General features: G+C 41.8%; 1 protein-coding gene across 4 annotated transcripts in view; it reads right to left on the bottom strand.

Annotated features, from left to right (window-relative positions):
• Nucleotides 1-10737: 10737 nt before the first annotated feature.
• The window catches only part of MBOAT2 (membrane bound O-acyltransferase domain containing 2), a 110629-nt gene continuing 94315 nt past the window's right edge, over nt 10738-27051 (bottom strand). For all 4 annotated transcript variants that reach the window (XM_036872966.1, XM_036872969.1, XM_036872967.1 and 1 more), the window contains 7 exons: nt 25883-26066; nt 21964-22156; nt 21492-21595; nt 18774-18838; nt 16998-17130; nt 14087-14238; nt 10738-11735 (listed from right to left, as the gene is read on the bottom strand). In XM_036872966.1, the coding sequence (XP_036728861.1) occupies nt 11510-11735; nt 14087-14238; nt 16998-17130; nt 18774-18838; nt 21492-21595; nt 21964-22156; nt 25883-26066 (1057 nt within the window). In that variant the 3' untranslated portion in view covers nt 10738-11509. The remainder of the gene's footprint in view (nt 11736-14086; nt 14239-16997; nt 17131-18773; nt 18839-21491; nt 21596-21963; nt 22157-25882; nt 26067-27051) is intronic.

The following is a 27051-nucleotide window of genomic DNA, read 5'->3' as shown; positions in this document are numbered from 1 at the left end:
TGCTATGACTCCAGACATAAATGACACTTCGATGTACTCACTGTGGCAGTATGAAGTGCAAATTGTTTAGCCATTCACAGAGGAAGTTGCACCATCATATACTAAAAATATTTACTCACATTGTGGTTTATGGGTCCATATTTCTAATGGAATAAAACGTCAGGAGCACATGATTATTGGCATAAAATTCCTTAGTTCTTCATTATTAGTCAGTCTCTCCCCGAGCAAACTGATTCAGAAAGTCAGATGACAGTCATCTGGGCTGTTTCCTTATATTGGATCTATCTTGAATCATTCCATTATCCACTTTTCTGTTCTTGATGAAAGTTTATAAGAGTTTTAAATGATTTTATCTGTATATGGCCTAATGTGCCCCTGAAAGAAAAGTACTTTCAGGAAAATACTATGCACCAGTATAAAGGGAGAGAAGCAGATGTGACTTATTCTCATCCTGCTTCAAATTCATTTATAAATGAACCTGACAACTGATTTTCTGTTTTTATGGGTTGGAGTAGGGTTCAATGAACATGTGGTTTATTTAATCTGCATATTAACTACATCCTTCATTTCTCTCTTTTCTTCTTGCTATTGCCCCTCTAAGTAAACTTATTAGGTGAAATAAGGAAAGAGAGGTACAAAATATCAGTGAAAAATGAAGCTTACAAAATTATTTTGCAAAATACACACGTTTATCTAGCAACAGGAAAAAAGACTAGAAATACCCCAGAATATTAAAATCGGTTATCAGTGACAGAATGATGGGTGTTTGTTTGACTTATTTGAATACATTTACGAACTACGATGTGCCTAATATAAAGGTGGGGAGGGACAATCAGTTAGTGTGGGTGTGGAGGAACCGATGAAATAATTCCTAATCTGAAGGTCTGGATAGAAAATATTTAATCTTGCCTACAAAACACCTTCGGTCTTAGTGTTAAGGTTTTTGTTTTATTTTGGGCCATACCGAAGATTTTCTAAAATTAATCAAATTCCACAAAACCTTGTTGCTTTGTGTGAAAGGCAATTTATTAGTATCAAGCAGTAGAGGTTGTTTCAGTTTAGCAAATGCGTAACGATGACTGATTTTCTAAATGATTCTGTTTATACCCATACCTGAGATGTACGTGGTCCTCGTGCCTTAAATGTGGCCTCCAGGACTTAAGCATCTTAGTTTGTGTCTCTAACACGCAATGTGGAGACTTTGGGAATCTATTCCTACATCAACCACAAGTTGATGGTCCTTGGAAATGGAGGTCCTGCAGCTAAAGGAATTAGTTTATGAGTCTGGGGTAAATAGCAGATAATTATGAATTTGTATACTGTTCTGCATTCATCACTCTACTTCCTTCTTTGGTTGCGCCACTCTGAACAAATATATATTATATATTAAAAATTATAGCACTGTGTGGTGAGTGTAAGGTGCATATAAGAATAGAGAACCTGTGACGGGAAGGTCCAGGAAGAGCTGCCTAGGGAAAAGCATCTGTTTGACGCTTAGCATTCATCTTAGTACCTGGCATGTAGCACAAGCTCACTGAACGTTTCTGACTGTGCCAATCAGGCTGCACCCCAATGATGAAGCAGGAGTGAGCTGGAGGGGAGAGGTGGGGAGGATGCGGCGTAGATGGCAATTCTGGGTAAAAGGAGCAGCAGGTAGGAGGCAAGGGAGAGAGACTGGAGGAAGTATGATTACCCAGCGTGGCTTGAGCATAAGCTGCCTTAGTCTGTTCAGACGCGGTAACAAAGTACCAGAGATCGCGCAGCTTATCAACAGCAGAAACTTATTCCTCACAGTTCTGGAGGCTTGGAGCTGGAGACCGAGGTGCCAGCATGGTCAAATTCTGGTGAGAGACTTCTTCCAGGGTGCAGACTGCAAACGTCTTGCTGTATCTTCACATGGTAGAAGGGGCAAGGGAGCTCTCAGGGGTCTTTCTCATTTTTTTTTTAAATAACTTTATTTATTTTATTTATTTATTTTTGGCTGTGTTGGGTCTTTGTTGCTGCGCGTGGGCTTTCTCTAGTTGCGGCGAGCGGGGGCTTCTCTTCGTTGCGGTGCGCGGGCTTCTCACTGCGGTGGCTTCCCTTGTTGCGGAACACGGGCTCTAGGCGCGCAGGGTTCAGTAGTTGTGGCTCGTGGGCTCAGTAGTTGTAGCTTACGGCCTCTAGAGCGCAGGCTCAGTAGTTGCGGTGCACGGGCCTAGTTGCTCCACGGCACATGGGGTCTTCCCGGACCAGGGCTCGAACCCATGTCCCCTGCATCGGCAGGCTGATTCTTAACCACTGTGCCACCAGGGAGGCCCTCAGGGGTCTTTTTTAAATTGAATTTTATTTTTGATTTAAGTATAGTTGATTTACAATGTTGTGTTAGTTTCAGGTACACAGGAAAGGGATATCTATATATCTATATATATTCTTTTTCAGATCATTTTGGAGTCTTTTATAAGGGCACTAAATCCCATTCACGAGGGCCTCCCCTCATGACCTATCACACTCACAAAACCCCACCTCCAAATACCATCACCTTGGAGTTAGGATTTCAACATGAATTTTAGGGGGACAGATTCAATCTACGGCAGCATGTGTGTACTGGGAAGGGTGTAAGTCAGGAGAGAGAAGCATGATGAAGGGTAAGCAGGGGTTAGATCATGGAAAGTTTTTTTCCACCATACTTAAGAGTTTGCATTTATCACAAAGGCTTTGGTTAAGTTTCATTTTTGAAGCAGGAAAATAAAAACCCAATTTGTTGACTTTAGAGAGATGACTCGAGGCTGCACGTTACAGAATGACATGCCTGGAGGATGCAGGACCAGTTGGGAGGTCCCTGCCGTGAACTAGGTGAGGAAGGAGGAGGCAAGGCTGGTGAGATGGAGTCAGCTGTCTGGGAGACGGGACACACGGGAGCTGGCGACATGTGATGGTGGGTAAGGAAGAAAGAGTGAGAAGAGAGAGGGTGCTGCACAGGCTTCTGACTTGGGTAACGAGGGAAATATTCACGACATTTAATGACATGAGCACTACGAGAGGAATCACACGTTTTGCACAGTTTTGGATGTTCTGAGTTTGCTCGTGATTTCCAGGTGCAGATATTTAGCTGGAGTTGGTGGTGGTGGGGGGGATGTTAGGAGACAGAGGTCAGTGTTGAAGGTAGGGCCAGCACAGAGGACCTATGAGAACAGACAAGTGTGTGAACTGGGGCCAGGACGAGGGGTCTCGGCTGACTTAGATCATCCAGAGGCAGGAAGGAGGAGAAGCAAGGAAGGACAGTTTCACAGACACTGAGAAAAGAATCTCAAGAAGAGAGTGGTCGACATAGCCAAATGCTGCAGAGATTGAGCGACGCAAAGATGGAAAACTAAGCATCCCATTCAGCAACAGGCAAAAAATGACCCTTGCAGAGTGTAGGAGACAATTAAGGAAGCGGGGTGCTGCGCTGACGACTCTTTTCCGAAGATTTATAGTAAAGGTTCAGGACCATAGGATGGATTTCCAGTACTCGTGAATTTCTTCTTTAGCCTCTTCTTGAGGCTGATGATTCGTGCATTAAAAAAGCGTGGAGAGAGAAACAGGAACTCAGCTTTCCGGGGGACTGGCGGCCCCCCTGCAGGGCCTCCTCTCCTCACGGGCCCTGGGTCTCCGGGTGCCAGGCAGCCAACTTCCCCGCTGATGGCTGTAAGCAGCTGGCAGCTAGGCTCAGATCCTAGGCCTGTTTGTATAAGGCTGCGCTCATGCCCACCCTGCAAAACGGGATGGCAATCAGTGAGCGGCACCCCTCTCCTGGGCACAGTGCGTCCAGCTCTGCCCCGGCTGGCGGATCCGGACCTGCCCTTCTGCTGGCGGGAGTCTCAGGCTGTGCTAACGGACACCATGGGTATCACTTGGGATGATGTGACAAAAAAAGAAGACACAAGCACAAAACAAAGCGTACCTGAAAAATAAAAATCCATCGTAATAGAAAGGATTTTACCAGTAAAGAGAAATGCCATCTTTTAATGACATTAAAAATCTGAGCTGACATCTGATTCCAGCAACCAGCAGACCGAGCCAACACAACCCATCTTGCTATAAACACCTAGAAAACTGTAGTAAATAGAGGACAAAATTATTTTTAAAATCACATAGCTAAGCTTGTAGGAAAGGTGACTAAATGAAAAGCTTACCAAAAAAGGCTCACATTGACGTAGTTGTGACCTCTGAGGAGGGAGGGGGAAGGCAAAGGTTGGGGCAGGTATACTGGCCTCATGTGCAACGTTCTTTCTATGAAAAAAAGACAAACTTTAAACCTAATGTGGCAAAGCAGAAACAGCTGTTCAGTCTGAGCGGTGGGCACTAGAGTCTGTTTTATTGTTCTGTACTGAACCATATGCTTGAAATAGTTTGTAAAGTCTCATTTCTTAAACATTGGCTAAATTCAATGTTTTCCTATTATTCCTTTTTCTACGTGGGGGAAGATAAGTTATTGTTAAACAGATAGTTGGCACACAGTAGATCAAAACTTGCATAACTCCTGTTGTTTTTATTCTACTTGTGTAAACGCTATAAAATCGTTGACGTATGCTTTTCTTTCTTCCTCTAATTAACTCACCTCCCACCTCTTTGTCGGCGCAGTAAAACGCTTTCTCACAAACCCAAGTGCCACTCCTCTGTGCAGCTACCCCAGCCTCTTCCTGAGCTCCCCACCCCTCTAATTGCCCCAAGACCCTTGTACTTGCCTCTAATAAAGCACTTCCCATATTATATGGTGACTATTAGCTCCTCACAGGCAAGAGCCGTGATTTGTTCTTTAGTTACCCAGCACATTCGGTTGGAAGTCATTTAATGACTTTCGTAAAATACGAAACACCTTACAACGTTCATCTATGTACGATAGGAGTCCTGTTATCACCTGGCCTCCTGGCCTTCCTTACCGTGGAGCGAATCACGTTACCTTTGCTGTCACGCCTGTCGGGGCAAGCACGTGTAAGTGCGGTGCTGGCAGGCAGCTCCTGGGTCCGTGCTGCTCCCGGTCGTGGCTCACTATCATGAATCTCAAAATGGGGTCATTTAAATCTGCCATCAAGTCTAAGGCCTTCCAGTGAGAAAGCACCACAACTGGACTTACTCACACGTGTTCATCTAGCAACTCTGTACAACAGTACAAGTTAATAGAAGATGTTTTCCTCCCAGCTGTTCACAACAGCATCTAGAAGAGCCTGGAAGTGCCCCCCAAGGTTCCCTTAAGTCTGTAATCATGGTACAGAAACCGAGCGGCCGTCCCAGTGCTCTGCTTCTCAAAAGCAAAGACCAGATCCATATACAAGGCCAGTGAAAGTGCCAACCGCAGGACTGGGAAAGCCAACTCTTCTTCTTTGTATCTGAGAAGAGTCAGCACCCTTTTCACTTTATAAGTCTGTTTTAAGAGAGAACACAAGATACTGTATACTAACCTAAGGTTCTTTTAATTGCCTCCCAAAATGTTTATAATGTGACAATAGTTTCTTTTAAAGAATTTTTAACCAGTTAAAAAGTCAATGACTCCTGAGAGTATTACCATTCAACTGAAGAATCCTTCCATGAAAAAAGACCATTGCTTCTCAAGACAGGCCTGATATTCAGATCTAGAGGTGGAATTTAAAGCCTCTGAAATCAGCAAACACACACATATATTTTTAAACTACTGTTTAATCATTTTTAAAGACACACAAATTAGAAAAAAAACATTTATATGTTCAGTTAAAAACATCTTTAAAACCCAGCAATAAGCCACCAGTGCAGCTCTGAGGACACAGACGAGAAACGAGTGGTTATGAAATTATCACATCACAGTGTAACTGACATAGTGGTCATTTTAATTTACCGTACAACAGGAACTACTTCATGGATCTGTCGAAAAATAACACATCTTTAAAAAAATATTTTGGAATCATACGAACAGAAAGCACAGACACCACGTTCTATTCTCCCCCAGCGAAGGCAAATGAAGGGCTGTGAATACCGGCTGCTGGAGCTGGGGCCCCCCCTCGTGTTGGCGTAACAGTGTTCAGCTACTCCTACGCAGAGATCGAGATGCAAGCTTTAAAGGAAGGCAGGAATGAAATCCCACGTCTTCACTCTGCATGGAGGAGGGTTTCGCTTGTTCCGCCGGGATTATTTTTACCCTCATTCCTACTGCTTTCCATCGTGCCCCTTGGGGCTTGGGGAGGCAGGTGCGGACAGAAGTAGACAGAGTGACAGAAGATGGAGCATGTGTGCTGGTTTCATTCCTCTCTCCTGCGATTAAAAAGTCAGGAGCAAACGTACTTTGTTGACGAAGCCGTAGATACAGAACCAAAAACACTTAACATCGGAAAAGAAGCATATTTGAAAGGTCTGTCGGACTCTTTACACGTGTTTGCCCTTTAATAGGAAAAACAAAGAGGAATATTGACAAATCAACTTCTCAAAGTTACCCCAAAATAGAGGCTGGGCAGGATACAGTCACTTACGACTCCAGTAAGAGGCAGCCAGTCACTTTTTCCATTTCAAACACGTTATTAAGAAAATGGTGAGTCGTTCTACTGATGTTCCTCTGTAACTTCTGGTTTTTCATTACATTTCCATTTCTTTTTATAGTAGCAAACTTTGATAAAATGTGACTGGAGAGATGGCTATCATCACTGAGGAAGTTAGACAGGGGTTTTGCATGGATCTTTACACTCTTATCTATAGATCATACAGTCCTGGGGTTTCTTTTGTTTTGCTGCTTTATAAAAGGTGTACTGAAAGAAGACAGTTATAATCAGCTTTAAAGGCAAGACATATTAGTTGGCATAAAAGTGTGTCTTTAGGCTCCATTTCAGAAAGTCTTCCCGATCAATGACCTCTAGAGCTTGTCAGCTCTTTACTGGGGTTTGCATAATGTTAAAAACCTATTAAAATAAATATTATTTGAAAACATATATAAAACTTTATTAAGCAGCCCACCAAGTAAAATGTAATTGGCTGCATCCTCTGTACAAGAGCTCCAAAAGCAGCTTAGTTGTTGATTCTAAGAGCAGTCCTACAAAATGCCAACATGGAAAATTTCATTTAAAATTTTCTTCTGTAATGAGTTACTACAAATAGATTTGACTAAGTGGTGCTGCAGGAAAACACGGTAGAGACCCTCTGCATCCTAACAGACACTCTGCATCCTAGTCTTTCAAATCCATATTTCAGAGTGAAATTTCTTTTTTTAAAGCAAATCTTTTTCTTCAGCATAAGGAGTGTGCACTGATACAAACACACTTTTACAAGGAAGGGCTGTAGAAAGCAGAACTTTCAGCATCTAATTTAAGTGTCTAAACGATCAGCTACTCGTTAAATGTACACCGGGTTAAGTGTAGTTTTTATAAAGTCCTGGAGGGCAGTTAAGATTACATTTCACAGTGTTACTTAGAATTCTGCACCTCTGTTATATATGATGTATTCAATATCAGCCAGGATGGACTATTCGTGGCTGAATAAAACTCTATGAAATACTGGTTCATATCTAAAACTCTGGACAAATGCTTCGCTGACACAGCAATAATAGGCACCATTCTGAAACAATTATTCTCTCAAGTAATTTTTTCTTTCGACTAAAATGCAGAACTCTTCAAATCAATCAACGAATAATTTTGGACGATTTAAAATAAGGAAACAAAAAAACACAAATGTCCAAGTTGTTCATGAACTTACAAATGAAAATTTACAAGGTATGCATTTTAAATAGGAAAGATTTTTGTCCTAAGTGTAATCTAGTCCTCGAATAAAAGTATAAATTTTATAATCATTTTAATGTCAACATTTTAAAGTAATTTTTTCTGTAGTCTAAAATAAGGTATAACTAAATTAAATATTCTTTAAATATCTTTGAATGAAATAATATTTGAGAAGTTATATGGTGGCAAACCCTGTCCAGTAAAATTGATAATTCATATAACATAGTTTTCAGCATATATATTCCTCAGTTTTACACAGCACAAACAGAAACCAAAAAAGCAGAGAAATCAAAAAGAGAAAATATTTTCCTTCAGTGAAGACTATTTCGTTATGAAAGATTCATTTTAAGGGCTGTATTCAGTAGAAATGGTAGGCTGCACGCCTTCTGACTGCCTCAAAAAACTTTTGAAAAGTCAGGGCTTTGAGCTCAAGTAGTAAAAATAAGTGACCATGAAGATAATCTTGATGGTGAATCTGCCCTGGTTCGTGACTCTTACAGATCTTGCTAATGGTTTCCATTCATTACAAACACAACTGGTCACAAACTTTTGGAACTAACCCTTTGGGCTTATTAAGGAACTTTCGGCTAGAGGACAGGTCACTCGTCCAAGTCACAAGGCTCACTGATGACTGAGCCAGATGAATATCCAGGTCTCCTCCTAGGACAATTAGTGCTTCAATGTGGGTTACCTCTACTTTTTAAAACCATTCTTTTCACTGAAAAATTTTTCTCAAAACTGGTATCTGTGGAAATCCTGTATGTGAACATCACACATGGTGGGAATCAGTAACAAAAATACTTTTTAAGCAAAGGTATGGTGGAGGCATAAGGGGTGGCTGGACATTTTGGAAGCCAAATAAACCTTCTCTATTATGCTGGGTATTTTAGACGCTAAATAAATTTCTTCAATTACCCTGAGTTCCAATTATAAATGCTTATTTTAAAAACCAAGAATAAGCGGGTTGTAAAATGGTGACAGCTGAGATACATCAAAATAAATTAACTGCTATTGTTTCAAAAAAATAAAGTTGCGGGAAAAGTAAGTATTTTGTTCATTTTTTCCCTGAGTAGTATAATAATAACCAAAAATATTGATATAAATATGATGCTGATTGATCATCTCTGGAGTGGTTTCATGGCAACTGAAGAGTGGAGAAATAATATAAATATGCACTGAATCCTATTCTGTTGATTAAAAAAGAAGCAAGCACATATTACAATGAATCCCTTTAAGTTTAACATAGTAGAGATATACCAGTCTTCAATTCTTCTGTTATAATTAGAAGTATTAATCCTTACAACACTCCAAGTAGATATATTCAGTTTATAGAGCACAAAAAGTCTCTTCTTGAGGAGGAAGGTCAAGCTGAGAATTAAAATTATTTCTTTAGTTTTTCTCCTAGATTGTATACCTGTGATTATAATTTCTCCAGAATTAAATAAAAGCTATTCAAAACCCATTTCATACAAAAAAAAAACAAAAAACAAAAAACCTAGATAATCCAGGGGGATGGAAATCAGTCAAATTGTATATATAAGGTATTATCTTCAAAGTAATTGGAAAATTCATCAATCATCTTGCTTTCTAGATGGTAGTGCTATGATTACCTTCACTGAGCAAAAAACAGATAACAGTGATATTAGGTTTATAGGCTGAGAAATAAAAAATAGTCAGGTAATAGAACTAAATCATGATTATTTGTTAATGGCTAGGTAGGCTGAAGAAAAAGAAAGTTTTTAACGCTCTTTCTTGTTTTCACTTATGACATGCCTAGACTTGTCTTTTAACCTCTAAATTTGTTTACTTTTTCTTAATAGTGATCAGATTCTCTGCAGCATTAATTAAATGGAGGAGACATTGTGGGGGGCAGATACTTTCCATGATTATGCTTTTCTAGCCTCTCACATTCCACAGTTCGCTTAAATTCAATGCATGGGAAACAGAAAATTTATTTAGCAATCCATCTTTTCCTGGGAGGTAACAGGGCATGGCTAACACCATCAGGTGGAAAAAAAAAAAAAATTACCTTTAGAAAAATAAAAACATGTCATATAAACAAAGAGGAGGCTATTTCTAAAGTTCTGGGAAGGTACAGTGATATTTTTGCTGATTAGACCTCAAAAGTTCCAAGTACATTTGCTTTTCCTTTCGTCTTTAATTGAAATACTACACAGCTTAAGCCAGGGAGTTGTTCTGTCCTTAACTTCATTTGCAGATTTATTAATGACAAAAAAAAAAGAGAGACTCATCATAGATAGACAATTTGCATTTCATTTAAAAATTTAAGGCAAAAAAGAAAATAAATTCCACAAAAGATGGGTCACAGAAAAGTGAAGTCAAAAGGCCCTGCCCATCCTTCTCCCTTTCCGCCCATGATTCATCATCTCCGGCCGTGGCCCTGATGCCAGGCTGGCATCACATCCCACTCCTCTGCTTTCAGCTACTGCAGCATCACAAGACTGTGGGGTTAAAGGAGATACCCAGCAATTCAGGCGAAATTAATTATGGTGAAAACAGCCCATAAGATAAAAGCACATTTTTCTACTTAAAGAATCTGAAACTCATTAACAAGAGTTAGTGGCAAAACTTTTATGTGAGAAGTTAAGAGTTTGGAAACTAATTTATATTATTCTCTACAGAGGTGGTTCAGACCCAATGACTTTAAGTTTTCATTTTCCTAAAACTTTCCCAAATACAAATTAAATTGTCAAGGATAAAAAAGTGATTAGCTAGAGAGTAATTTCACTCAGTGATTTCTCTTTCAAAACCTTCAAGCAATCTCCCGCTATTATTTTCACAATCCTTTTATCATTCTATGTAATTTATGCTTGATACATTTCTTTTAAAAGTCCAACGTAATAAAAAGTTATTAAACTCTTATGTCTTACAGAATCACAAAGAACTCAGATAAACAGGGATGAAGAGCACTTCTGCAGAGCATTGGTCACCTGCCCTGCACACCTGTGTGCGCTGGTCACAGCTGCCACTGGCTCAGGCTACGGCCCCCGCAGTGCTTTCTTCATTCATGTCTTCCTTCTTTCCTTTGTCATCTTCTCTCTCTCTCCCTTTTTTTTTTTTTTTTTAAGAAAAATAGCTTAAAATATCACATTACCAACATTTAACTATGTTTAAGAAATCCTTCCTTGAAGGGCTCTCTGTCTGACACAGGGTAATTAAACTCTCCAGGAAATTGGCATCCATCACTTTACAGTTGCACAACATACTGTAGTCATTTGAGATACTTTAAGAAAACCCTTCAAATACTGAGATGTTTATTGCATTTTAAAGTATCCACAGTCTTAAATAGCCTGTTCAAATTCCTCCGGAATTCCTGTGCAGCATACAACATCAAATATTGAAATAGTGTTCTCACAATATTACACTTGAAAATACCATTTAGGAAACAATATTTTAGGAAATAGACAGTTTAAGGCAAGACATTCATTTGGAAAAGTTAATTTTTCTCAATCATCTAGATTGACACAATTATTTTTCCATCTCTTCAGTGCCTTGGGATACACAACATACATTCAGCAGCAGGGCACACTTATGACCCTATGGACATATGCTGAGGTCCTGAGTGCCCATTGAAATAATGGAAACATTTTTGATAAGGCATGGCCCACAGGGACATGGCATGGGAGGGGTCTTTCACTCCATTTTCAAGCTGGTACACAGGGCATTCCCTACCTAAAACTGTCCGATTTCCCCCCACGTGATCTCTTTCCCAACAGACACAAACCCCTTGAAAGGTGCTAAGATTGGTTTCTGTTAACATACAAAAAATAGCCATCCGAGTGCTTTCCCCATCATTGCTTTAATGATGAATGTCTAGAGGCTATTTCCTGATTCTGATTGCAAACATTGTTTGTTGTGGAAAAACTATTCTGTCCCAAAGAATTTTCTCTTTCATCAAACTTTTTGGATCGTGACAGCTGAACGTTTTCATGTGTATTCTTTCCTCTTTGAGTTTTTTTCACCGGAAACAACAATAATACTAAGATACTAGCAGAGTGAAGGCTGTAATACCAGGAGCTAAAAGAAAAAAGGAAAACTTTACTTTATTAAATTCTGATAATTAACAAGACTTAATTTGACATTTGTCAAAATGTCACAAGCCTCACCTAGGATGTGTATATTTACTACACTATTCTTTTTTTTTTAAATTAATTTATTTAATTTATTTATTTTTGGCTGCACTGGGTCTTCATTGCTACACACGGGCTTTCTCCAGTTGTGTTGACGGGTTTCTCACTGCGGTGGCTTCTCTTGTTGTGGAGCACGGGCTCTAGGCGTGCCAGCTTCAGCAGTTGTGGCACATGGGCTCTAGAGCACAGGCTCAGTAGTTGTGGTGCACGGGCTTAGTTGCTCCGCAGCATGTGAGATCTTCCCGGACCAGGGCTCGAACCCATGTCCCCTGCATTGGCAGGCGGATTCCCAACCACTGCGCTACCAAGGAAGCCCTACACTATTCTTTTACCCATCCCCCTTGGATGAAACTCTAACCATGTATGCCAGTGGGTATTTATAAAGCACTCACACTAGATATCATATTGCATTCCTTTGTAAAGGTCATAAGGCCAGGACTAAATAGAGCAAAAACAAAAATGTACTTATTAATAGCTGCAGAGATCTGAAAAAAAACCTCTAAAATCCATAGAATCAAATATTGAGCAAACTATGCAGGTAGTAAAGGGAGAGTAATAGCCTTGCCTGTTATTTACTGTCCTAATTAAGTTACAAATATTCCAATGATGAGAGTAATAGATAAGTAATATTGCTTCTTGATGGTCACTGTCACAAAATGAAGGTCACATTATTAAAGATATTATTAGAAGTATCATGCCTCAAATTAAATATAAACCAAATGTGACCTCCTGGTTCTAGAGCTGTAAGTGCCAGTGCCTGTTGAACAAAGTACCTGAGACAGAAAATCCAACCAATAGCTCAGTCACATTTAGACATATGTAATATTTCTGTTCAAATGGACATTTTAGCAGGAGTTACTTATGTCTTCCTGTATGATTATTATGACTCTGTGCTGTCATTCTAAATGCTAGGGTAATGGAAAATAGTTTTTGATCTCAAAGATATCACTATCTACTCTGGGGAGAGTGGAATTTGGTGGGGGAGGGAGAGAAGATAAACATAAACAAAATATGGAATTCAAAACAATAATTTCTATCATGTAGAGATGAAAAAGTACCAATGAAATATAAAAGAGTGAAAAGGGAACCAATAAATGAAATACAAGTAATTTATTATCTTTTGACTGAAGAAATTAAGAGAATTAATAATTCGTTATAAAGAACAAGCTATACTGTTTTTTAACTGCTTCATCATATTCTTTATTGTTCATCTTTTTTAAGTTTTCCTTTCCTTTTGGAGTTACCAGTCTAATAGCTGAACTCTTGTTCCATGGACCTTACCAATAGTTACTGGTGACTATCAGAGGATATATTTTACTTCCGCCCCTAAAATATCCCTAGTGACTCTTAAGCCTCTGCTTTAACAAATAAACTCTTAAACCCTGGCTCTCGAGCAGGGGTGAGCAAACTACGGCTTGTGGGGCAAAGCTAGTCTGATGTCTCTCTCTTTTTTAAATTGAGATATAACTGACATATAACATTATTAGTTTCAGGTGTACAACATAATGATTCGATATATGTATATATCATGAAATGATCACCACAATCATCTAGTTCACAACCAAGTGTAGGAAGAAGAGCTCCACTTTCCAGTGTAACCTTTGAGAGATCTGAAGCAGTGGTTACCCAGCTGATATTCCTCACTGTAAATCACACTCTCATCGGAGGTCTGAGTGGTGTTAATCCTTCCATAAATAAACTTGTGACTGCTTGGTTTAAGATTTAAAAGTAACTGACAATGCATTTAACTGCAGAAAACAAGCTAGCGTACTATTTTTCTATTCTACCCAATAGCAAGAAGCTCTCTTTTAAAAATAAATTAAAATGAAAAATAAATAAAATAAAATAAAATGATACAAAGGAACTTATTTACAAAACAGAAATAGACTCACAGACACAGAAAACAAACCTATGGTTACCTAAGGAGAAAGGGTGGGAGAGGGATAAATTAGGAGTTTGGGATTAAAATATATACACTACTATGTATAAAATAGATAACCAACAAGGACCTACTGTATAGCACAGGGAACTATACTCAATATCTTGTAATAACCTACAATGGAAAAGAATCTAAAAAAGAATATATATATATACACACACACACATGCATGCATACATACATATGTAAATAACGGAATCACTTCGCTGTACACCTGAAACTAACACAACATTGTAAATCAACTATATTTCAATAAAAATTTTTTTTAAATTTCCGATATTTTTAAGAGTAACACTTACCTGTAAAACATGAATGATGGTTTTATAGAAAGAAGAACGAATGGCACAACTGTGTAACTTATTGCTATCTGAGTTGCTATCCATGTTATGACATCATACAATAATTTAAGTTGGGGAGGTTCGATGAAATGATGTCTAAAGTTATTTCTCACCTGAAATAAACAAAAATATTTATCTTTAACACTGCTTATAAAATTACACTGACTATATCAACTGTTTCAAGGATGTGGAATAAGCGAAACTCTCGTACGTTGCTGGTGGGCATCTAAAATGGTACTGCTACTATGGGAAAAGCTGGATCTGGTTCAGAAAAAACTAATACATGTATATGTATAAAAAATATGGAGAGCGCATGGGGAAGCACGTGAGCAAAATGTGTGAATCTGGGCAAAGGGCGTATAGGAGTTCTCGGCAATTTTTCTGTAGATTTAAAGTGGTGTTAAAACTAAAAGATCCCCCCCAAAGTTAAAAATTACACTTCTTAGAGCTCCTTAAATCATATTTGGTAAACTATAATACAGGCACACCTCGTTTTATCGTGCTTCACTTTATCATGCTTCGCAGATACTGCGTTTTTTACAAACTGAAGGTGTGCGGCAGCCCTGTGTCGAGCGAGTCTACTGGAGCCATTTTTCCAACAGCGTTTCCTCACTTCTTGTCTCTGTGTCACATTTTGGTAATTCTTGTAATACTTCAAACTTTTTCATTATTATTATATCTGTAATCGTGTTGTGTGATCAACGACCTCTGATGCTATTACTATGACTTGCTGAAGGCTTAGATGATGGTCAGCATTTTTTAGCAATGACATTTTTTAATTAAGGTATGTATACTTAGACATAATGTCATTGCACCCTTACACTACACAATAGTGTAAACATAACTTTTATGTGAACTGGGAAACCAGAAAAATTCGTGTGACTCCCTTTACTGCAATATTCACTTTATTGCCGTGGTCTGGAACCGAATCCGCAATGTCTGCCTATACGTAAATAAGGTTCACTCCGTGATCAATTTTTCTACTACTATGAAAGGAGACATCCTTCCTCTTCTTTAACTCTGCATTTGTGAAAGACAGCTATTACACACTGAGCTTAGGTCAAAGAGCACTTATTAAAATGAATGGCAATTACACACATCATTCATTAGGGGAAATTGGGAAGGGCTTCTCAGGAAAAAAGTGCCTTCTAATAACCACTATTTTAATATTTTTTAGCTTCGAAAACAGTCAAAACATTTCAATTTTGAAATGTGCAAACTTAACCAAACACTATTTTTTTCCTCTTGTGTCCCGGCTTTTTTCGTCTAATACGTTTATAGGTGAAGCGTGGCCCTGCTCTGAGATGCCACGCGAGTTCTTCAGAGGGGATGCAGTGTGAGGTTAGTGGTTCTTCCACACACAGACCAGCACTCTTAGTGGCAGGGCCCTACCCAGGTTTCCTGCCTTGCTCAAGGCGGCAAAAGCTACCTGCACCCTCTCCCCTTCTGTCCACCAGGGGCAAATCCATTTCCCAAGGCGTGGCTCTCAGCATCCCATCCCCACCCTTACCCATCCTCCCTGACTCCCTGATGTGGGACAGATGAGGATTAGGCTCTTCCCCGGTTTGCTGTTCAAGTTCTTCTATTACTGGCCTCTTCCTCTCTCTCCAGCCCCACCCCGCCCCTGCCTTTAGCCTTTCCAGGATCATCCACCCTTTAGACATACATGAAGGCTCTGCTTCAACCAGATTTGCTCATCGTTCCCAAATACACCACACACTTTCTAACTTGGTTTTGCTAATGTCATTTCTACACCTAGAAAGGCATTTTCTCCCCCCATTACGCTTCAGTCACTACTGAAATAGTAGTGACTATTTCAGTCACTACTGAAATAACTTTCATCATCATCATTCAAATAAATTTCGTCATTTCTACACCTAGAAAGGCATTTTCTCCCCCCATTACGCTTCAGTCACTAGTGAAATAACTTTCATCATTCAAAGCCCAAATCCAAGCACACTTTCCTACTGGGGCCACCTCTAGTCAACCCAACCAAAAGGGATTTCCTTCGCTCTAAACACCTATGGTACTTACTATCCATAAAAGCGATGGAATCTATCATATATGCCTTGTGGTATATGCACCCACACACACACCCCCATACACAGACAGATACCTACACACATACATACACCTTATGCCCTTAGATTACAAACCACAGAAGAATAGCCTTTAGTTAATACTTCTTGACATTTACCTCATATATCTCCAAGGTACCTTAAAACTGAATACAATAAATATCTGCTAGTTCGTTAAATGAAGCCACCTCACCTGTAACTGACATAATAAGCCTGTTCAAACACTGTTTTTGTCACGTCACTTTCCTCCGATTGACTTCCAAGGACTTACACTAAACTGCCCCTCTTCCTTCCCACGTCACCAACCTAATTCCTCAACTGTTTCCCAAATAATACACCAGGTCTCAAGTACCCTACAGACTTGCGGCCTGCTTCGCACGTGGTGTCCGCCATGGGGAATGGCCCGTCCACGTTATCTAGGCCTGGCCACGGTCCCCTCTTCATCTAAAAGAGGACTCAAAGGCTGTAGTTTTCAGGAAACATCTCTAAAATAAACCTACTCGTCTGGTCATCGCTATTTCACCCAGTTTTCAGCAATCCTTCCGAAGATTCTGTGACAACGAGGAACACGCTGTGGAGGCCGCTGTGGGCCAGGCCTTCCTCTCAGATGAACCAAGCGTGCAGCCCGCGAGGCACACTCAACACACATGCCAGGCACACCCCACGCTCCCAGCCAGCCCGCAGCACTGACCCGGCCAAAGGAGCAAGGCTGCCCGGTAGGTAAGAGGCTTACTGGGCCCCTGACACCAGCTCACGTGACCAGCACTGCAGGACGAGAAGGAACTCATACTCACGGCTCGCGCTGCCAGCGTCATCACCACTCCCGTGAGGAAAGTCAGGTAATAGCCCGGGTACACCCCATGCCAAATGGCAGAGAGGATGAACGTCTGGATGGTTGGACTCAAGGAGGTGCGCTCATAACACACCCTGGAAACCATGGAAAACATGAGTGATTAGAGCTTATCAAGTCCACAACGATCACTCTTATTCCTGGTCAGGATCTAGGAAAACAGCCACAACTTATTTTGGGCATCAGCTTGATCTGTGACTTCACGGAGGTTACGGCTATTAGGGATCAGATTTATGAAAAGAAATTTCATTTCCATCTCTTTACTGGTACAGGTAATGGCCAAAATGATCATTTCTAGTGTTTGGGAGTCTATACTATGTACAGAAGAACTTTAACAAATATAAAAGTTATTTTTATTTTACATTATTTTATTATTTTCTTTAGTAACATTTAGGACTTTCAACTGATCTAACGATGGTCTTCTGGGAAGTAGGCTGTGCTTAGTGTAAAGTGTTCTTGTCACAGGTAGAGAACTCAGATGAAGATAAGATTTTCCTAAGGCATCAAATTTAAAATACAACAACAAAAAATAACACAACAGATTAGCTCGGAAAATCTCCACCCACTGGGGAGACTGCAAGGCACCATGAAGCGATGATAATGTGTTTTGGATATTTCAAGAGGTAAAGGGATTGAACTTGTCATGAGTAAAGGACATGACAAAAGAAGGCTTCTCTACACAGAACGGTGCTTAGAGCCCTCCCATCCCAGGAGCAGTCTTTTATGAAGTAAGCTCGAGATCGGGCAGTGTGTCCCACCAAGAACAAGGAGACAGGACCACTGGGAGCTTCTGCGCGGTGTCCTGGCTCCGCCTTTTGCAATTGGTCCTCTGCCTTCCCCGTGTGCACGTGACAAGCCCTCATAACTCTTGGCACAGGCGCCTCTTTGCCCCTCGTTCCCGCACGCTTCCCACTCACTCTTTCATCATTCTCGACAGGGAGCAGCACCTGGAGATGACTGCCGAGTTTGTACCAAGACGGTGACCTCCCACTGCAGAGGCTGGGTCTCTGCAGCCTGTGCCCAACATATAAAGGTCTGCTGTCCTGAAATATTCTAAAACTGGAAGTGTTGTGCGAAATCTAGGGCATAGGTATGGTGGCTGTGTAGGCATGTTTGTTTGGCCAAATCTCCCATGAATGAGGGACATACTGATGATCTCAAACCTTGGTGGGCGCCTTTCAAGGCAGGCTACGAGGTCAGTGGGCTACATTCATGACTCAAGCCGAAACAGCTCTCTGACTTGGTAGCACCCTGCTTCGGACGACGTTAACTCTGATTCCCGGTTAACGCAAGGTCACAGCATGAATTTAATTTAGTTAAGAATGTGAACCCCGTGAAGCTCAGCCTCAAGAACTAGAGGCCAAAGCTCAGCTGATGACGGTTCTTTTTTTTTTTTTTTTTTTTTTAAATTATTATTTATTTATTTATCTATTTTTGGCTGTGTTGGGTCTTCGTTTCTGTGCGAGGGCTTCCTCTAGCTGCGGCAAGTGGGGGCCACTCTTCATCGCAGTGCGCGGGCCTCACTATCGTGGCCTTTCGTTGCGGAGCACAGGCTCCAGACGCACAGGCTCAGCAGTTGTGGTGCACGGGCCTAGTTGCTCTGCGGCATGTGGGATCTTCCCAGACCAGGGCTCGAACCCGTGTCCCCTGCATTAGCAGGCAGATTCTCAACCACTGCGCCACCAGGGAAGCCCCGGTGACGGTTCTTGAAGGAGCTTACCTTTTGAGCCAAAGAGCTGTCTGAATATTCCAATTATCAAGAAACATCTTGAAACTTGTTGACATCTGAAAAACAAAGGAACTTTCTTCTTTGGCTGACAAAATAATGAAGCTTTAAATGTAAGTAACGTCTTACTGCGCTAAGAGAACATTACTTGACAATGATGGTAGTGTATGATCTCTTTCCTTAACACCGTTTTTTTCTAATAGAGTAACATCATTCTATAAAAGGAGTCACTGGAGGGAACATCTGTGAGGTAAATGGATTCTCACCATTTTCTCCTGTGTGTTAACACTTACAGGGGTTGCCATGGAATTATCCCAAAGACACGCCTGATGGAGCAGCTGAATGACCTTCCAGTGGCCGTTCACTGGGGGCCGGAGTGGACGCCCCATCAGGTGCAGCTTCACTTCCTTCAGTGCCTCCCTCCCCGGCTCCTGGGAGTCTTGGCCTCCCGGGACCTGCTCCCCCTGGAGGAGTGGTCTGCACATCTTCCTACCTTTCCAGGGCCTCACTCAAGCTTCCCCCACTAACGCCACCCTCCGATCTCAGAGGGAAGCTCTGGTCTCCTGGCCGCGACTCCTTCCCTGTGTAACCACCCCTCCTCGGCTCTGCACTTCTCACCACTTTAGATTCTCTGCTCCGTTATTTACTGGTCTCATCAAAATCTGAGGATGAAAACTTCTTAAGAGGCAAAAAAATCTTACTCTTTTATGAATAAGGCACATATATACATATAGGATATAAAGAGATATACAATATATCTGTGATATTAAAATTTCATGGGGCCTGATTAGGAAAAAACAAAAGTCTCAAAAGCTCCTTAGTTGGCAATAATGAACAAAACGTTAAAACACGGCCGTATATTCATCGCCCAATTTCCACAATTATCCATTTTCGCCTGTCCTTCCCCATTTTATTACTGACACTGTTAAGAGTATTTCAAAGCAAATACCAGACATCTTATTTCACCTGTAAATAGCTCAGAATTTATGTCCAATAAATAGGGACCTTTAAAAGAACTATGATCAGGGACTTCCCTGGTGGTCCAGTGGTTGAGACTCCGCACTCCCACCGCAGGGGGCTCAGGTTCGATCCCTGGTCAGGGAACTGGATCCCATGTGCCGCAACTAAGAGTTCGCATGCCACAACTAAGGAGCCCACAGGCCGCGACTAACACCCGGCACAGCCAAATAAATATCTTTTTAAAAAAGAATAAGAATAATTTTAAAAAATAATGTTACAAAAAAATAAAAATAAAAAAATAAATTAAAAAAACTATGACCAAAAAAAAAAAAAAAAAAAAAACTATGACCAGATCTAACCAAATTAACAGTAATTCCTTAATATCATCCAATATCCATTTTGTATTCAAATACCCCTGACGGTTTAAAAACGTGGTTTTCCAGTTGGCGGGGTCAGTCAGGATCCAAACATATGGCACGTCTGGCTGACGTCTCTTTTAATGTGTAACAGCCCCTCTCTGCCCCCCGCTTTTCCCATGCCATGCGTTTGTGCGGGAAATCGGGTCACTGGTCCTGTGGCACTCCCCGCTTCTGGCCCTGGTGTCTAACTTACTTCTCTATATTCTGGGTCCCTTCTAACGGCAGAAGGATCTAGGGACCTGATCAGGCCTGTATGTCCTGTGGTCCCACAACCGCAGGTGCCAAGGTCCAGCAGTGGGTCCGGCTGCTCCGCTCACTATTCGTTCCCGGTCAGCCTCTCACCCGAAGTTCTGGTAACTTCTCCCATCGGGGACAGCCCCTTACGCAGGCTTGCAGAGCAATGCCTCCTCTTGGTTTTCCTCTCTTCTCTCAGCTACCCCCTCCCGCATGCCTTCCTTTGCCTGGCCTGTAAGACGGAGGCTCCTTCGGGGGCTCTCGTCTCTTCCCACCCCCTCAGTGTCCCTCATGGCTACTCTCGTGGTTCCTCCCAAAACCTGAAGTGCGATAGTTCCCAAATTACAATCTCAGCCCATGCCTCAGCATTCACTGGCCGGCTGGACCACTCGGGTAAGTCTGCCATTTGAACACACCACCTTTCCCTTCAAACCTGCGCCTACCCCTTGCTCCTTACCCCAGTGAAAGGTACCACGGTGAACACAGTGGTCTAAACCAGACCTCTGGGCATGATTCATAACTCGTTCTCTCTTGCTGATTCCAATGTATCACCAAGTTCTGCTGAGTCTCTTAAACAGTGTCCAGTGTGTTTATGTCTTTCCAGCCCCACTGCCATGACCCTGGTTGAGGTCACCATCATGCTGGACTAACACAGCACCCTCCTAACAGGTCACTGTCTCAGGAGGGCGACGTCTTCCGCCTGACATAGCCCCATCCTCCTAACACACACACACACACACACACACACACACACACACACACGCACACACACACACACAATCGCCTCACTAGTCTAAGCTGGCCTCCTATCTTAGAAATGCCCTACATCTCTCTGATTACAGCCAATCTTTCTGTATCCCTGTAACCCCCACTCGATTAAAGTTCCAGGAGAGCCCAGATTGTACTGATCTTATTCACTGGCTCCCCAGGGCCTGGGGCACATGGTCGATGACCAATAAATATTGGCTGATTGAAAGAATGAGTATTATTATTACAAATCTTTCAGGACCAGTCTTGGGACATCACATCATAACCTATGAAGGCAAATTATGTTACTTAAAGTGTCATATGGTAACCAACTTCTTAATGATTTACTAACCTCTATTTGCTGAATTCTCAGATTGGAAATTAAGTCCCAACGAGCTGCTCCATTTTTGTCATATCCTCTGAATCCAAAGCCTGCCGCATTATTGATAGCATCAGCTGTGATACACAAAGGAAAAGAAACTATTACAAACCTATGTAACAAACTACTATGTTCTCCCAGAAGATGTACGTTATCATATACTATCATCTTTAATTCTTAAACAGTCAAAGTAGATTCATTCTCATTTTTATATGATATAATAAAATGGGCCTTGATCCAGTTTTTAGGCTCCCCTAACAGTTTTTAGGTTCTATCCTTATATGTAGGACATGAACTTTAAGGTTTGTTTCTCCTGCATAGATGACCCTAGTTTTTCTCATTGGTCTTAACTATATATTCTCAAGAGGGTATTCTCCCGGCTATCACCAGGGTAAGATTTATACTTCCACACATTGACACGAAGGTTTATTCACGTGTTACTTACCTAACGTCCATGCAAAATAGTATTTGGGTCTGGCAGCCAAAAGAGAGACGTATAGATAGATAACCTTGGTGGGCCATGAAGCTGTAGCTTGAAAATGCTCATCAATGTTATACGCCACAGGTAATGTCTTAGAGATGGTCAAGTGAAATAACAAGGAAAGTCCACAGACTAAGAGCTTCTGAATAACTGCGAGCTGAAAGCAAGACAAGACTTCATAAACTTAATTGATATTTACATATTATTGCCACATAACTCTTCCTGAAGGTCGTATTAACCCTGTAACTCCATCCAAAATCCTGAACTCAGGCGTGCCCAGCATTTAAAGCCGCCACTGTCTCAGTCTGAATACATGAAGCCTTATGTCTAATGACTGCCTCTGGGTTATGGCTCAAATCACACTAGAAACCCCAATGTGTATTTTCAGGACTTTCAGTAAACTTAGAAAAACTAAAAGCAAACACAGGTGTATAGGGTGACTATGTAAAAATGTTAACATTAATAAGTTTTGGTAGTGGATTTTATGTGACCACACACACACACACACACACACACACACACACACACACACACACGGCTTATTTTTTCCATTGTGCTTTTTCCCTATTTTCCAAATTCTAGGTATTTCATGGAAAACTATTTCTACAATAAACAACTTTCAGTTTTCTTTAAACCTGGAAGTTCTTTAAAGCAATTTTGTTCAAATGATAAAACCAAAAGAGCCACACCCAAGAAAACAAAAAGATCTGCATAAAGATTCTGATGGAAAGAAAAGGACAATCTTTATTCTGGTAAGGTTAAATTACCTTGAAAAACACCAACTCATGGTGTTTTTGTGCTTTCAGTAGGCTAGACTATTTCAATCTGATTCAATATAAAGGAGATTTTACAGGCTACAGAGGTAAAGAAACAAACAGAGGAAAGAAAAGGCTGGATCCAGACGAAAGAATGTAACAAAATACTTGGATTTAGTGTCCTGCACAGTAATCAAATAGTATTCAAATTAACTACAGTAATTTGCAGATGAACACCTGTATTTAACACTTTCTGTAACGGGGCCAAAAAGAAAGGCTCAAAGGCGAGAGTCAGAGCACATGCCTGATTCCTGCACTTTCGAAAAACCTTTATTTATTCTCAGGAGGCGCTGGAAGGTCAAGGGCTCTTCACTGCAACTGTTCTTATTCTCATTTTCCTGGTCGTCTTTCAAAGCTTCCTCCAGTAAAGTAAGGCTACCTTTTCTTCACTCCTACCTCCAAAATATCTAACCTACACATCTGAATTTGCAACAGGTAATTAGGGAAAAATTATAATTATAAATGAAGTGAGATGAACCGAATGACCTCACATGTGAACCCAAAAATCGGGTACATCACTTTAGTAACATAATGAGAAGTACTGTGGCCATTAGACTGTACACACTAGTTTCCAGGTCTCAGTTTAAAACAAGTTAAAGTAACATATACCTGATCTCAACTACCAGCTGGCGCACACACCAACGAGAGTCCCCAAAAAAGCTCAGTCAATGAGGGATCAGGAGCTCTGAAAGGCAGGGGTGAGGGGGCCTGAAGCTGGGAAGCCAGTTGTAACCCCCGGTTCCCACAGCCTCCTCTCCCCCATGCTGGCAGGAGGCCAGAAGTTAACTCTCAGGGAAGCCTAACCAGAAAAGAGCCAGGCTTCAGGACGCGGGTCCAGAGTGGGGCTGGAACGAATGTGGAACCTGCGGTGGATGCATCCCGAGAGGCGACGTCCGCAGCCCCTCCCTCCCAGCTCCACAGACCAGCAGTCAAGTCTGAACACCCCGGGCAGAAGACGGGAGAAGCCCGCACTCAAGAAACCAAACAGCCTCAGAGAAAAGACCTACGGGCATCACAGTGGAGACTGACAGGTGTTCCCCAGGAGACGTGCTCCCCTTCTTACATAGCAATGGATTTTCTATTTGGGCACGGTGAAGTCTAGCTAAAGACCACACGTCACAGCCTCCTTTGCAGATGAGTGTAGCTATGTGGTCACAAATAACATGGACAACTTCTGTGGCGAACCATCTTAGACCATGAGGATGAGGGAAACGCCCTAAGGATGGCCAAAACGGGAGCTTGGCTCCCCCGCCCGTGGAGCTGCCATATTACCCGTGGACCGCTGACACTTGAGCTGCCCTGTAAGGGAAGAATAAACTTCCACCTTGTTTAACCTCCTGTTATTTTGGGCCTTGGTTCAGCAGCCAAACCTGTATCTTAACTAACGCAGATAAAGACAATTGGGAGGACCCCAACAAATGGGCCGCTGGGTACCTGACTGACCCACTTTGGATTCAAAGAGTCTACACACCCCACTCATAACACAAAGAGCTTCTAAGTGCCTCTGAGTGATCTGTAAATAACTACCACAATTTGACTGTGTGAACTATGTACATATGGAATTTAAATTTAGAATATATTAGAACAGTGAGATAATATATTAAGAGTATTTGCTATTGTCAACAATCTCTTATTTATGATGTCCATAACCTGAAGGAGGAAAGTGACGTTTTCTAAGAGCAAATCCCATAAAAATTCAGAGTGAGGCGACAGAAGTAATACATAAATTTGTACTGCTTTTTGTTGGGTTTGATTTACCACTACTTATATGTTTGTTGCACTTGATATTTTTCCAGCATTTTACAAAATTAAGTCTAGCATCTTAATTCCTAATTTCCTAGTTAGGAATTTCTAAATTCCTAAATTCCTTACTAGGAGTTTCCTAAATTCCTAATTTCATTCTCTTCCCAGTATTCTAGAATAAACCTCTGGGATATCGAAGCTGTCTATTAACTACCTTGAGTTCCTCCTACGGCAGTGAGGCCTCTGAAGGGTTAAGTGGTCAGCCTGACACAAAACAGTCAGCGAAGAGATCTGAATATACCCAGTTTCCCGTCCCAGTTTGAGCTGGCATTTATCAGTTAACACTTGGCCAGTTAACGGAAACTGTGAAGACGAGAGCATCTTTCTGGTGTAAAACACAATGAGTAGTCGCACGGCACGAAAGAGAAAATACGAGAGATTTTGCAGATGAGTGCACGTCTTCATTCACACTTCGTTTCATAATAACTTAGAAAGGAGCTGGTCCTCTGTTCCAAACCCCACATTCAGAGAAAGCATACTAGCCCCACCTTTTTGTCTCACAGACTTGTTGACTGGCCTATTTCTCATGGACCTTTAGATTCTACCAGATCAAATCCAGCAGAACGTGGCCTGCACAGAGCTGCACAGGTTCCCTGAACAAGGAGCAGCAGTTGTTCCAAGAAATAAAGATTACATTCGGGTGTGAGGCTCAGACCGCCTGGGCTTGAATTCCGGTTCTCCCACGGCCACCCTGGGAAACCCTGGTCAAATTACTTAGCCTCTGAGTCTCAGCCTCCTCATCTGTGAAGTCGTGAGAATAAAGCACCTGCCTCGTAAGACTGTCCTAAGGGCTGAAAGTGCTGTGAAAGTGTTCACTATTATTATCTTTTTTATTGTGAACACCGGACAAGGTTTTATGGAAGAGGTGAAATCTGAAGTAGGCCTTTAAAGAGGCGTGAGATTTCAACTGGCAATGATCGGCATTAGGAGAGACGTAAGGTACAGCTAAGGAAAAAGCCTGGAAAATGAGGCTCGGTCAGATCCACGAGATGGGCTTTTCTGCAAAATACTCCATGACTACAAAGCATTATCCTCACTAAGGAACGCAGCACGGCTTTTAAAGTAACGTTACTTTTGTCCTTCAATCACGACTGTACTTCTACTAGGCATCACCACTGGGTACTGTGTGAAGGGTCATTTACCTCGAAAAATGTTTTTAAAGAAAAAGATGGGTAAACTCAAAACTTGAAAACATTAGTACCTTGAAATAAACAAGGCTAATCAATACATGTTAGAGAGGCTGCAGACGAATCTCATGATCTTACATTTGGAGATGGCTCTGTCTTTTCATACTGTATCTCTTCTTTCCCATGTTCGCCTGATTGTGTCATATGGTACGATCTGCCTTCGATGAAAGTGATGTAGTCTTTGTAAGAGCAGAGCGGGCCTGCCAGGATACCCATGAAGTTGCAGTTGTAACTTAAATACTCCAGAAGGCTCGGCATGCGTCTGCAACGAAAAGACACGCAACGTGTGAGATGGAACGTTTGCTTCCAGATAATGTGACAGGAATGATCTTCTCCAACCTCACTTCTCTTATCGTTTCCAAAATAAAACAAGCTTTGATTTTCATTTGCATCCAAACAATAAGAATTTAAAGGTTCAGGATGAAGGAATGCGCAACAGTATTTCTCGATAAAAGAGTTTCCATACAGGTCTTTGTGAGCAACTACGAAGGGTTTCTACCTAACTCCTCATGATGAAACAAACCCGAGGAGGACAAGATATGGCAGCAAGAATCATCTCTTACTAGTCAATCATTCACTCATTTAACAAATCTACGTGTGCACCGACTACTACACACACGCTCCAGGGTCTAGAGATACCGCAGTAAATAAAACAGAGGAATTCTGCATTCATAGAGCTTACAGAACAGCTGCAGAAAATAAACAATAAAAAAAATACATCAAGTAACTTCAGAGATGCTAAATGCAAGGAGAAGGGGGCATTTTGGTATATTAATGAGTCAGAGGAGGCCCCTCTGATCAGGAGACGTGTGAGTCGTGTGAGTGTCCCGGACAAGGGCTCCAGGCAGAGGGAAGGATGAGGGCCAAAGCCCTGAGCCGGGGGCAGGCCCAGCAGCAGGCAGCCCGGTGTGGCTGGACGGGCTGAGCCAGGCAGAGAGGCAGGAGGGGAGTCAGCGAGCCGAGGTGAGGTAACACAGGGCCTGCCTTGCAAGGCGCGGCGGGAACCTTGGATTTTATTCTGAATGTGCTGAAGAACTACGGTCGGCTTTTAAAATACCTATGGTTTGAAAGAATCCCTCCAGCCCCTGGGTGTGGACAGAGAAGGGCGGACGGGGGAAGACCAGTCAGGGGGCCGCTGACCTCCAGGGGGAGGTGACGGGGCTGGGGCCGCGGAGCAGCAGCGTCTGCCTGCATTCTGGCAGGACAGCCCTGGGGTCGGCTGACGGACCGGACGTGCGGCCTGAGGG

This window comes from Balaenoptera musculus, chromosome 13 (assembly GCF_009873245.2).
Source record: "Balaenoptera musculus isolate JJ_BM4_2016_0621 chromosome 13, mBalMus1.pri.v3, whole genome shotgun sequence".
Taxonomy (NCBI): Eukaryota; Metazoa; Chordata; class Mammalia; order Artiodactyla; family Balaenopteridae; genus Balaenoptera; species Balaenoptera musculus.
Note: the sequence above shows the minus strand (reverse complement) of the source record. Positions and strands in the feature narration are given on the sequence as shown.